Source organism: Perca flavescens, chromosome 9 (assembly GCF_004354835.1).
Source record: "Perca flavescens isolate YP-PL-M2 chromosome 9, PFLA_1.0, whole genome shotgun sequence".
Lineage (NCBI taxonomy): Eukaryota > Metazoa > Chordata > Actinopteri > Perciformes > Percidae > Perca > Perca flavescens.
The window spans coordinates 24,395,595-24,410,046 of NC_041339.1; the positions used below are offsets into that span (position 1 = coordinate 24,395,595).

Consider the following 14,452-nt stretch of genomic DNA (forward strand, 5'->3'; position numbering starts at 1 on the left):
TGACTTAAACTCTTGTGATTTGATGAAGATCTGAAAGATAAACCCACTTGTGGCCTTGTACTGGATCCCTTTCTGGTTTGATGCCACAAGCTTCCTTTTAGTTTGGTACACAACATTGTCTTGAATCTGTTCCCCTTGATGGGTTCAAAGAAAAGGACCTTTTTTGTTTGAAATTGATCATGGATGATGATATAGACAACACAAATTCATTTATTATTAAATATATTTTTGATATATGCAGTAAACAATATACAGTAACCTCAAAGCCATTCATTTTAAAATCACACAATATATTACCTCTTCTTAGCAGCAGGAAAATTAATTTCAGTACCTTCAATTGACTAATGGCAAAAGACATGGTAATCAATTTTTTTCAATATATAAAGTCCTGAAAGCACACAGTAATCTTACATGAAAATTTGAGACCCCTTGTAATGGTTCTTACTGACTGTTTTATAAATATAAAGGGGATTTGACAGTACATCCAAAATTCCAGTGATATCTGTTGGAGAAGCACTGATGTAAGGCACAAAAACATAAGCTACATTAGTATCTTTCTGAGCACAAATATACAGGTGCATACTTAATATTTTTTTTAATTTCAAATATTTTTTTTAATTTCATTACAGAAAACTGGAAACTAGTCTTAAGAAAACCTGAGTTTTATTATATTTGTGTATAAGACTGTGGACACCACAGCATACCTTATCCCTCTGCATCACTTACACCAGCTGGGTATTGGTTTGATAATGGTGTACAAGAAGTTTGCATAAATACAGTAAAGCTACTTTATAAAATATAAAAATAAAAATATAATTTAAACAGAAAGTATCTGATCAAACAATAAGAAGGTATAAGTATTTGGTGCCAAAAAAGAAAAGAAAAACAAAACCCACAACATTGAAGCCTGATACTAAGCAACCCTATTTTTAATTCCAGTAAAAGTTGCTCACCCACACAGTATGTGGGCAATACACCTACACTAACTACTGCTGTGCCCCTTTGAGTCAGTCTGACTGCTGCTCGCCCACATTGATGACAAAGAATAAAATAATAAGTTCCATTGAACTGTGCTGAAGCCTGCAGCCGAACAGTGGTAGAAAAACAGTCCAAAGATGTTCTCATGATGGAATGAAGAGAGTCAAACCTGCACTCACAACCTAAGAGCAGGTGCAGGAAACAAAGTGCCAACAAACTTTGTCACTACATGTAAGTTAGAGTTTTGTGATGCTAAAGCCTTGACTTCACATTTCACATTTCAGATTAGAATCATGTATTCTCTGCCACATGAGATACATGTGAGCTGGAAGGAATCTGTGTACCAGAAGAACTTCTTTATAATAGCAAGGATCGTATCCATCTAGTGTGCTGGAGGGAATCTGCAGTCCTGCCGTCTTCACACCCATATGAGAATCAGGAACAAGTCCTGCTTTGGCCAGACACATCCCCATGTATACATCATCAATGGGAAGAATGGGAATGGAGTGGGACATATTGTATATGACCAAAGCTGTATAGCCAGACAGTAGGAAGCCTCCACCACCACAGTAGGGAGGATATGAGTCTGACTCCTGCACCTGAACTGGGATAAAATATTTGCTCTGTGATATTCTAATGGGCCCTACATTCTGGATCAGATGGCCAGTAAAGAGGTGATTGCTTCCATCATTGTCCTTGAGGCTCTGAAGATACTCAACCATGTTGTTTGTGTTGGCAAAGACGTCATCATCACCATTTAGCAGGAAGCGAGCGTTCGGACAGTTCCTTTCCATCCATTCCAGGAAAAGTATCTGCTTTAAGGTGAGGTTGTAGAATCTTTCATTAAAGTCCCACTGGAGGATGTCATTGTATTCACGTTTCTCCAGCTCGAGTAGTTTGTTCAGTCTCTCCTTCTCAAAACCAGTATCAATTGTTCCTGAGATGAAGAGCCTTCGGATCCACACACCATTCTGTAACCTCTCTTTAGCCCAGGTTTTACGCAGCACCTCTCGGCGGTCGTAGTTCACAGGGGAACTTTTAATGACCAGGAGAAGAAAGACTTCTGCAGATTTATCAGCTCCTCCACATTTGTCAGGAAGGTCCAGCAGCATGGGGAAATGGCGACAGTGTCGATAATAGAGAAAGTCTTTTATTTCACCAGGAAGAGAGCTGAAGTCTCTGACGTTGGCAGCACTCACATTTTGTTGACATTTTGACCAGGAGTATACATATGACTTTTTTGTGGTGGGTCGCCTTACTTCACTGTCATTCTCTCTCACATCTACGTGGAGTCGGGCGGTTTTGTAGTCAAAAAAATCTTTAAAAAGATGGAGGGCCAACAGACCAAGAGCTCCCGCCAGAAAGAAGATCTTTGCTCTGAGGTTTCTCATCCTCGAAAATCTGCAGTGACCAAACAAAACATCTCAGTATGACATAAAACAATTTGTTAGGTAAATTAAGGTTAAGGATATCACACCTGCAGGCATTACAGCCACTGTCACACTACATCAATTTAACAACAAATGTGAAGAGCTGCAGTCTCATAGATGTGTGCAAAGTAAACCAACAGCTGCTAAGAAACATATAATATGCTAGTCAGACGGATTGACTACACTAAGAGACGCATGTTGCTCTTTTCCTGCTTGATGTGTGGGGTGACAACCACACAATTGAAGGTTTAAAGTTTCACCCACTCACCCACATCATTACCATGTTCTATTACTTTTATTTGCAGTCACATGAAAAGTAAATAAAACACAATAGTTTGTTTGGTCTAGATATTTTTTTATTATTAGCACCTAGACAATGTGCTGTTTCTATATGAAGCACACATTTAGTTTGCATTGTTTGTCATGCTACTAGTTGGTTTAGTTTTATATTTATTAATTTGTCTTTAACTGGCTGCTGAGTTCTTTTCCTGGTTAAACAAAAGATTGGCCTTGGGGGGTAATTGTGAAGTGAAAAATAAATTGTGTGCTGGGGTTAACGGGGACAAGTCAGGGAAGAGAAACATGAAATGGTAATACTCCATGTTCTCCTCCTGTGTGTATCTATTAGTTTGATCAGGCAGCATATACGTTTCCCTCATGTCTCAATCTGGTGGGTCTGTTAATTGAGTTAACATCTTGTTTTGCCTTATTCTTCAGTGGAGGTACGTTTTGTTTAATCAATTCAGATGCTGCCCTGTCCACAAATGAATCATGTTCTTATATCTATGAGTGGTGTGGGGAAAACATAATGAATATTATTAAAGTTAAAGGTTTCGCTTTCTGAATCATCAGAATTAAAATACCGTTAAGCTCCTGGACTGTTTCAGTGTGAGTATTTAGTCCTTTAATCCAGGGGTCTTCAACGTTTTTTAGGCCAAGGACCCCTTAGCTGAAAGAGAGACGGAGTAGGGACCCCCTTCTACTGTACATATATTGTATAAAATTGAGTTGCATGTTACACTGGGCCGTATGGATGAAAATGAATAGATAGGCTACATATTATTTATACATCATGTTTTAATGTTAAACATATATGAGGAAGGCACAGTGAATTCTTAAGCCTAACTGTATGGCTACCTATATTAAGCTTATCTTAAATGTGTAAATTAAATGGTTTTCTTTTCACAAATAGGCCAAATTATCTTTCCTAATAATAGGTTGGATTCATATTATAGTATATTTTCAGACATTGAATTTTGAAAAAAGAAAATTTCAAAAACATTTTAGACATAATATGGTGGCCCCCCTGCACTTACTCTGAGGACCCCATAGGGGTCACGGACCCCTTGTTGAATATCTCTGCTTTAATCAATTCCCCTGTAATTTCCTTTGTCTTCTAATGATCATGTGTCCGTAGTAGGTGTTAAACAACTACCTTGTGATTGTGTTTACCATCTGTGAACTGTAGTTATGGTGGACATGTTAAAATACTTGGCGCAAAGACAGGAGCAAAGCAGTTGCTGTGCCTGATCCAACTCAAACATCCTACTCCACAGTTAACTTTAGAAAGCCCCAGTTCAAACACTGACACTGAAGTTAGCACACACCAGAGTACTTTGGTTGTCTGTTGGTCATCCTGAAGTCAGAATTGTACAACTCTGCTCTAGATTGAGCAATATACATGCTCATGCAGAGCATTAAACATTACTGGAGATGCTACAGATAGTCTGGAGGTGGTTTTAAATTTACCGTGGAGTTATACTTCATTTTAGAAGCACAGACTTTTAGCATCAACTGTTGAAAGGTGGTTGTATTGAGCTGCCATCTGTAGAAAACAAAAAAGGAAGAGAGCTCACTGTGCCATAGACATTAGAGCTGGATGTTTGAGAAGTGAAAGAAAAAGATCTTCTGGACTAATGAGACATTTTGACCTTTTGGGTTTAGTCTCCAAATATGAGGGACTGATAGGATGAATGTCTATAAATTAAAGCTTTCGCACATTTCATCTGACTGCTCTGAATAACAAGCAGAGGCCAACCGGAGCAAGCAGACTGAGCTTCAGAGCGGACATGAGGTGGCTTGGCATCTGCATGCTTCACATGCTGTCATGTCTCCTCAAAATGGGTGGAACATGTTACATATGGATGATGTCATACATTAAAGCATCAGAACAAACTAAATACTCATTCAGAGAAGCGTCCCCGTGACAAATCTACCACACCCAGGTTAACAGGCTACAGAGCTGGGAGTGCCTTAAGTGTGTTTATTATGTTTCTTTAGTGGAGTATTTTCTTCATCAAATCAATAGCAAATAATATATTATGCATAGGATATATTATGGTACTACTGTCATAGAATACAAGACTATATGGTTTGTTTTTTATTAAGACTGTCAGAGGTTTTGATTTAGCTTATTTCCTGCTCTGTCACATGAGGTGATTTGCTGCGCCTTCTTTTTACTCACATAACTCTGCAGTGTTTCTAAATGAGCCATTCAGGCAATGGTTACAGAGTTCAATCATTACCTCTGACAGTCACGACAAAAGTTAAATATTTTGAGAATCAGCACCCCGAAGGAAAAAAATAGTGCTTAAAGAGTTTCTGCTTTTTGTTTCACATCAATTTCCCATAACATTAGCCAGTGGTGGAAAGTCACTAAGTAGGCCTACATGTACTCAAGTACTTAACTACTATAGATCCTTTTATTCCACTACATTTCAGAAAGAAATTATGTATAAGTACTTTATTTATGTATTAATCTGACAGATTTATTTACTTGTTTTAGTAGAATTTTACATAAATAAATTATGCATTGCAATAGGTTCAACTAACAAACAGCATATAACACCCATTAAAATGACCTCTCTCTTGACATGCAGCTACACAATTAAAATGCTGCCTAAATGTTAATGTAAGCAGTGATAACATTCCAGTTATATAAAAAAAAAGAATACAGCCAACACTGACAGGGGCAATTCAGTTGCATAATTGATACATTACAATATTTCTTTTACAAAAATGTTCTTAAAGTCATTTTTTTGTCCTGAATTAAAGTATTATTGAATAAAAAAATCCAAGTATTTTATATTATTGTTATCAAAGCTATTGTTTGGAGTGTATCATGTAAGCATAAGTAGCCACAGAGCCTGAACACAGTCACTTTATATATTCAAAGTGTTCATACAACAAATATGAACTTTATTTATGAACAGCGCACAACTCCCCAAACTGTATCACCTCAAGTGTGAATTCTTGTGAGAATGGGATGGTAAACTGCAGAACTGTCACATAAACGGAAATGAAGCTGACGAAGAAGATCTGTCTTTTATTTCTAATTGGCTCTTAGTTAACAATACATTGTTCAGATAGTTAAAATATATTGTAAAGTAAAACAAAACAAAACGTCTTTACTTATTGTTGTTCGAAGGTTTCAAGATTAAGCCTACCTGCAATAACATGTAAAGGCTTCATTTTTAGTTTCTATGACTTTTGATTCTTTAAGCTACAGCCAGGGCCGGCGATTGCTATAGGCGAACTAGGCGATTGCCTAGGGAGACAAATGTGTTGGGGGGCGCCGTGTCGCCCTTAGGTCTACTTCTCATTAATAGTATAATTAGAATGAAAATCAAAATAAAACATGTTTATTAAACATGATCATCCTAGGAAGCCCCCTCACCCACACGGAGCTCTGAAGCAGACGTGTGCGTCGCTTAGTGTCCACTCTCGCTGTAAAAATAGAGACGAGAAGCGGCACAGACCACAGAGGTGCTGCAGCGCGCCTTCAATGGTCTGTGCAGTTTCAGGTCTGGTTTGAGTTTTTAGCCTACACCTCCGATGTAGAGCAGCGTACAGCCACTTCCCTAAACGTCGTGTCATTCAGAGACCAGAGTTTAAAACGGGGCTCTGAGCCTGTCAGAAGGTCTGAGATCTACCGTATCCTATCAGCAGAACAATCACGTAATGCACAGCAGACTATGGTGCAGTTGGATTATTTTCTGAAATATTGTGACTTTATTCTTGTAATAGCCCATTATCCCTTTATTTTTCTCAACATATCACGACTCCTCCAAATCTCAGAGAGCACAGATGAGTTATATTTTGAATGTGCACAAAGTTTTTAACATGAGCAGAAATCTTGCTCAAACACAAAATATTACATTCCAGGGGTTTATTAATTCATTAAAATAAATAATGTATCATTGAGGTGAATGCACATTAAAGGAGGTTAATTCCCCAACAAAAGACGCAAAAGAGGGAGGAGTAAATTATGTCTAGGCTATGTGTGGTGACTCAGATTAGAAAAGTTGATCTACAGGAGAATAAATAGATGAAAGCAATACAGAATGCCTGACAGCCTTAAGGCTAAATATTTCATTATGTTTTTATATTTGGATTGTAATCTATGTTTCCCTTTACATAAATATATTTCCAGCATAAATTGATTCAGAAAAAGGTAGAAATAGGTGCATGCAAATTTACCTGAATGCAGGAAATGAAGTGTTTAATGCTCAAAATGTTCAGGGGGAGAACCCCCAGACCCTCCCCATATCATAAATCACCATGCACACAAATCTGGAAACAAAACACTGGCCTTTGGGTTACCAGACCTGTTATGATAAGACCAAATGTTGGTACCATCTAACTTACATGCAAGCTAGAAACTAAAATGAACATACATTGCTACTCTATCGCTGACACAGCACTGTGGAGATGTGCACTGGCAATGTGAGACTAGGGGGCGCAAAATTCAATCTCGCCTAGGGCAACCAAACGGCTAGAGCTGGCCCTGGCTACAGCCTAGATATTTAGTTGATAATACTTCTGTTCGTATTTTTTACATCGTTGTATTGGTTGGCCTACTTCTGCATAACCTAAATATTCTAAGTAGTCTACTGAATATCACCAATCACCAATATCACCAACTGCTTTGAACCATATGAAATAATAATATAGGGGAGAGTGGGGACGGTTGCAACGTGTGGCAGTTGCAACATTGCTGATTTCTCCAATCAGGAATGAGCTAGAGTCATGAAACTCCTAATGCACAAGCTCAGTAGGCCCCTCCATCTGTCTGGAAGTTAGCAGCCACGCCATTGTTCCTGAAATTCAAGGTGAAAAAGTAACTTTTTTTTACGACCAGTTTTTTTGTCATACTGTCTAAACTGTTTAAGTATTGATCTTTATCATTATATAGTTTGAATGTGCAGTTTCTTAGCTCTTAACAGACTTAAGTACCATGTGTTAAAGCTAATGTGTTAGGCTAGCATCACTAGTTTTAAGATGGCTTTTGGGTGGCTACTGTTCACACATGGTGTTGCAACTGTCCCTCATGACAACAATAATGATAATTAGATAAAATTGACATAAAAGGCAATTCAGTGGTTTAATAACTCTGGTCTCAAATAAACAAAAAATATATTTGAATAACTATGCCGAAGTATGAGTTTTATTACATCTAAATGACTGTTGCAACTGCCCCTCGGTACTGTTGCATTTGTCCCCATATATGGGGACAGTTGCAACATTTTTCAGGGTCCATTTAAGTACAAATTACTTCTATATTGTCATATGTACACATGTTGCAACAGTATGAGCAGGTAGGTGACATATATGGGTTTAAAATATATATTTGTTGTCTTTCTAATACAAACGGTGCTGAGAAACTGAAGGAAATGTAAAAAGTGTGACACAGGTGACATTTACAGTATATTACTTACATAAAGATTATGCATAACGATATATTAGGCCTAGACTAGTCTCTTAATAACCGCAAATTAAACGCTTTCATAAAAACAAGACGAATTTAAGCAGCTGCCTATAGGCTACTTTTCTTTCTATGTGAGGCGTTGTTTTCCAACCTGATCGTCAATCTGTCAAATGTTAATCAATCAAGTATCCCAATTAGATGCAGGTCTAATGCAGCGACTATCGATTATTGTTATCGGAAATTCTGTTTCCCGTTACTTTAAAACGTAAACCGGGAGCAGATCTTGGTATAAAGCTCCGTACAGGAGCTGTATACCAACTTCATATAATACGTACAGTACATGAAGTTGGTTCGTCAAAGTTTACGTACCGTTAAAAAGAGATAGTTCCTCTCGTGTGTCTCTGAAGCTCCAAAGATGATTGATAAGTCCAGAGTGCATCAGCATGGCTCTGTGCTCCGGTCTGCCGTCCGCCTGCTGGGCGGTTCCTGTTTCACCACTCCTTTTTGTGTGACTGATGCCGATGACATAAATATCACCATGACAAGGAACAAGGAAAAATTAAATTATATTAAATTTAATTTTTCGATTCAATTTTATTTATAGTATCAAATCATAACAATAATTAACTCTAGACACTTTACAGATTGAGTAGCTAGGTCTAGAACACACTATACTTTACAAAGACCCAACAATTTCCCACAAGCAAGCATTTGGTACAGTGGCGAGGAAAAACTTCCTTTTAGGCAGAAACCTCAGACAGTCAGGCTCTTTGTGGGCGGCATCAGTCACTGCCGGTTTGGACACAGACACTGTGATACAGATATACAGATATAGAACAAGACACGTTTTCAACCTGCTTTCTCCCTGTGCTGATCAAGACCCAACTGAACACCTATTGGTGCATTTCCATTACATGGTACCTACTCGCCTCGACTCGCTGTGCGTCCGTTTTCCATTGCAGATTTTAGTATCGCCTCAGCGTGGCTGGTCGTCATAGCGACTGCCGTGGGCGTGGCTTAGTAGCTTGCTTTTTCCATTGACATATCCCCGCATATCCCCGACGCATTTTCTGGTTCTCCGTCACCGTAAACAACATGATATCAAAGAGATAGTTAACATTTACTGCTCCAGATTTCCCACCGTGGTCACATATATATGACTCTAGAGTAGCTACTAGCTTTGTTTCTCTCACATATATATGTCTCTAGAGTCTACTTGCTGAGGAGATAACCGCCATCACTCTCTCACTTCTCCCTCGCTCACTAGCTCCCCCCACACACATATATGGCGACTCAACACACACACATCACACATGCACACACCAGCACCAGTATAACCATCAGGCCACTTGTATGCTACAGAGAAAGCTCTGCGTGGAGCCTCCGGCAGCAAAAAAACACCGCTGGCTAAACTATTTAAAAATGCTGTCTCTTGCTAGCAATGCAGTGATCAGTGACGCTTCTTTCCGACCAATCAGCAGCCTGCAGGGTTTCACGTCACCTTCTCGCTCGCCTCAGGAGGTACTAAAAAAAGTACCTGTTAGCAGGTACCAGGTACTTTTTTTCGTAATGGAAAACCAAAAAGGCGAGTAGAGTCGAGGCGAGGCGAGTAGGTACCATGTAATGGAAAAGCACCATATATGAGACTCATTTTATGCCAGAAACACTAAACCATTTGGTAGACCAAGATAACTTGATTTAATTGAAGACTTTAGTTGATTAGCGAAATGACAATGTGTGTTTTCTCCCCAATGTTTCTGTCCTGACATGGATCTATAACAACAGCACCACTGTTTACATAGGCGATCAATGAAACAATCTCAGGCCTTGTACTTTTCTTGGACATCATTTTCATTGCTTTATGCCATTATGTCAACAGACTGATTCACTGTAGGCTATGGCCTATCTTTATAAAAGCTCCTTTAAACAGCGCAATAGAGTCAACTCATCTCCTTTATTTGTTCCCCATAGAGCAACACACTCTGAAGCAAGGCATCCATGAGAAGCTAAATCATCGGAACGGCACGGGCCCCAGATAGCAAACAGTCATTGAAACTATGTTAAATCGACATCAGTGTTTGATGTTGATTCAATGACTTAATGTTGAACGGAATGTTGATTTAACATAGTTTCAATGACTGTTTGCTATCTGGGAAGAACATGATGACTATCCTGTCATCCTGCTACATAACAGTATGACCACCATAGCATTAACCCTCCTGTTTTCCTCGGGTCAAATTTGACCCATTTTCAAAAAGTTTCCATATCATAAATTTGGGGTTCTTTCAACCAAATTGTCAAAGAAAATAACGTGGATGGTTCCATACAACCATTACTCTTCACAAGTTAAATAAATGATCAGTTCACTACCTTCACTGAATGTGGGTGTTTTATTTAATTTTATAGCATTTGGAGAAAAAAAGTGACAAAAGAACTTTAAAAAAAAAGTGACAAAAATGTCAGAAAAAGCTTCAAAAACACGAAAACAAACAAACTAGGAAAACTTGGAAAAGAATCGACAAAAACGTGAAAATCTTCAAAATCGTTGTGAAAAGCTTCAAAAACGTGAAAAGTTTCAAAAGTGTCGGGAAAAGTGACAAAACGGCGGGAAGTGTCGACAAGTGTCAAAAAAGAACAACAAAAAGTTGAAAAAAAGTTTGGAAGTGTCAAAACATAACAGGAATTATCTCAGGACACTTTACAGATAGAGTCGTTCTAGACCCCACTCTATAATTTACAAGGACCCAACAATTCGCCCAAGAGCATGCATGAATGCGTAAGTGCGACAGTGGCGAGAAAAACTCCCTTTAGGAAGAAACCTCGGGCAGACCCAGGCTCTTGGTAGGTGGTGTCTGACGGTGCCGGTTGGGAGTGTCATGAACAATGGCAATAATAGTCACAATAAAGATAATGACTAATAGTTCATGGTGTCGTAGAGCACAGCAGGGCGTTGACCGGACATTGAGAGGACAGCAAGTCGACACAAGGGTTAATCAAGATCAAAATACATCAAACAGAATCAGCCAGCGTCAACAACACAATCAGAGATCAACATAAAGTATGACCAGCATAATATTACAATCATAAAGGAATACTCTGAGCAAAAAAGATACTGACGTCAACTACAATGTCATGGCTTTGCTTCAAGAATAGAACAGAAGTTCCACGGTACTGAAAAAAACAGATGGAGGTGGATCCTGGTCCATGCTGCATCACTCTGCATAAGGTCACATATTTGACTCTGGCATGGGGCCTTTGTGTCATCTCTTTTACATTTTTTATTTATTGTAATAAAGTTCATAGGTTCCTTACAGCTGCCATAACCAATAGGCCTATATTATTATTTACAATGGATCAAATATCTGATCACATGCAACATGGACAGATCCACATTTCATTATACTGTAAGTCAGACAATAGCTCACTGGCAAACTTTACTCAGTAATGAACAAAGTAGGTTGTCTGCTGTCAGTAACAGGTCAGTCATTGTGCTCCACTCAGCTATATAGAGCTTTATAATGTCTTTCAGCTCATTGTTTTGGTTTTAATACCCACTACTTCAAAACTCCTTAAGAATGCTAATGTTGCTTTGTGTCTGTTGGATGTTGAAATAAGAATTGTTTTGTGTTTACAGCTTGTTGAGCTGCGTCCAAGTGGCCTAAACATACATTATATTGTAAGTTGATTTACGGCAGGCTCTACAGTCACACAATTCCGATGGGTCACAGATTTCAAGCGTAACATGGAAAAGCCTGTGTTTGAGTATCCAGCCAGTTAAACAGGAGTTTCTTTATGTAGGCCTAATTATATTTTAACTTTATTGGTAGCATGGTGGCTCAGTGGTTAACACCTTTGCCTCACAGCAAGAAGGTTCTGGGTTCTTTGTGGAGTTTGCATGTTCTCCCCGTGCTCGCGTGGGTTTCCTCCGGGTACTCCGGTATCTTCCCACCATATAGACATGCATGCAACTAGGACTACAGTTGAAAATTAGCCAACTGGCTAACACCGGCGCATTTACAGAAATGTTGATTAATGTGCATAAAATGTGTAATAAAAATAAATAAATCTTAAAAATGTTGGAAGTTATCTGTTATAGTTATGGCTAATACTGTGGCAGGGCCATCACAGAAAAAAAAGGAAATCAGAAGAGAAACTATTTTACAATTACGGTATTGTAAATGATTCAAAACCGACCCCGAAATGGCCCTCAGGTATGCAATATGTCTATTTCATTCATGAAAGAACTTTACAATGTGCGATGTGGTTGTACTTCAGTAGCCTACATTTCATTTAGCGCCTGGTTTTTATTTATTTTCAGTCTGTGTTTGTGTTGGCCTACTAGCCTATTGTCTTTTCCCTTGTCCCGCTGTACTTGTGTAAAGCGTCGTTGGGATTCATGAAATGCGCTGTATAAATCAAAGTTATTTTTATGTCAGTTGATACAACAAACACTTAATACTTTGGCTTGTGACACAGTGACAGTTAGATCCATCCAAAGTAGTTACCATAAGCAACACCTGAAATGCAAAAATGCATCTGTGGCATATTATCTTATTGTAAATAAATGATTTTCTGTCCGGGCAAAACATTCATTGCAACTAGGCTATATGACCTCCAGTTATCTGGGTGGGGAAAGTGTGCGCAACGCTTGCCCCTCCCTCATTACCACCACTAAGGTGCCCTTGTAATTGTACTGGGCGAATGATTGTGTAACTGTGTGAATGTGATCAGGGAGTTCCTGCAAAAGAGAGGCTTCCTATCAGTGAACCTTATACCTAACTAGCAAAATGCATTTCCTGCAGAAAATGCGTGGGAATGCTGAATAGCTGAATTGCTAAAGCTAAACTGGTTGAATAGCTTAAATCCGTAAGAAGAAGTTAAAGTAGTGAAAATAGTTGAAAAAGCGGAAATCGTTTTAATAAGTATGAATTTCATTAAACAGTTAAAAGTTTATGCTAAACTGAACTGTTTGCTTTCAAGGTTGAATAATGACAAAATATGTAGAACATTGTGAGGTCTGAGTAGATTTTCTAACTGATAATGACTCACATATGCAGAAATATGAAACAAATTAATACTGTAATACTGTTAAAGATGAAAGTTGAAAAGGCTGAAAGAAGAAATATTTTCATTATTATCAGATATATACACTGCATAGAACGAAAAAGCATCAATCTAGCTGAGATGAGATGTGAAATATATTGCGTGAAAAGAATGGGGCCGAATAAGTGGAAATAGAGGAAAGAGAGAAGGAGAGAAGGGAGAAGAGAGGATAAAAGGACAGAAGAGGAGAGAAGATGACAAATACTGTGAGAAACAGATAAAAATGCAGAAAGCTGTATAGACCTTTTTCACGGCAGAGATGTTAACATGTCATAGCAGGAAAAGCACATGTATTCAAAACCATTACTGATGGCTGCATTCCACTTAGGAGAGACCCTGGTATTAAACCATTAATGATGGCTGCATTCCACTTAGGAGAGGCCCTGGTATTAAACCATTACTGATGGCTGCATTCCACTTAGGAATCCTGCTACATAACAGTATGACCACCATAGCATTAACCCTCCTGTTTTCCTCGGGTCAAATTTGACCCATTTTCAAAAAGTTTCCATATCATAAATTTGGGGTTCTTTCAACCAAATTGTCAAAGAAAATAACGTGGATGGTTCCATACAACCATTACTCTTCACAAGTTAAATAAATGATCAGTTCACTACCTTCACTGAATGTGGGTGTTTTATTTAATTTTATAGCATTTGGAGAAAAAAAGTGACAAAAGAACTTTAAAAAAAAAGTGACAAAAATGTCAGAAAAAGCTTCAAAAACACGAAAACAAACAAACTAGGAAAACTTGGAAAAGAATCGACAAAAACGTGAAAATCTTCAAAATCGTTGTGAAAAGCTTCAAAAACGTGAAAAGTTTCAAAAGTGTCGGGAAAAGTGACAAAACGGCGGGAAGTGTCGACAAGTGTCAAAAAAGAACAACAAAAAGTTGAAAAAAAGTTTGGAAGTGTCAAAACATAACAGGAATTATCTCAGGACACTTTACAGATAGAGTCGTTCTAGACCCCACTCTATAATTTACAAGGACCCAACAATTCGCCCAAGAGCATGCATGAATGCGTAAGTGCGACAGTGGCGAGGAAAAACTCCCTTTTAGGAAGAAACCTCGGGCAGACCCAGGCTCTTGGTAGGTGGTGTCTGACGGTGCCGGTTGGGAGTGTCATGAACAATGGCAATAATAGTCACAATAAAGATAATGACTAATAGTTCATGGTGTCGTAGAGCACAGCAGGGCGTTGACCGGACATTGAGAGGACAGCAAGTCGACACA

The 14,452-nt window shown here is 38.5% G+C and overlaps 1 protein-coding gene across 1 annotated transcript; it reads right to left on the reverse strand.

Moving 5' to 3' along the window:
• Positions 1-205: 205 nt before the first annotated feature.
• LOC114561872 (N-acetyllactosaminide beta-1,3-N-acetylglucosaminyltransferase 3) lies at positions 206-8,606 on the reverse strand. Its single transcript, XM_028588008.1, has 2 exons — positions 8,485-8,606; positions 206-2,379 (listed from the first exon to the last, which is right to left on the reverse strand). Exon 2 carries the CDS (start codon positions 2,367-2,369, stop codon positions 1,245-1,247), a length of 1,125 nt encoding a protein of 374 aa, XP_028443809.1. The 5' UTR covers positions 2,370-2,379; positions 8,485-8,606; the 3' UTR covers positions 206-1,244.
• Between the last annotated feature and the right edge of the window lie 5,846 nt (positions 8,607-14,452).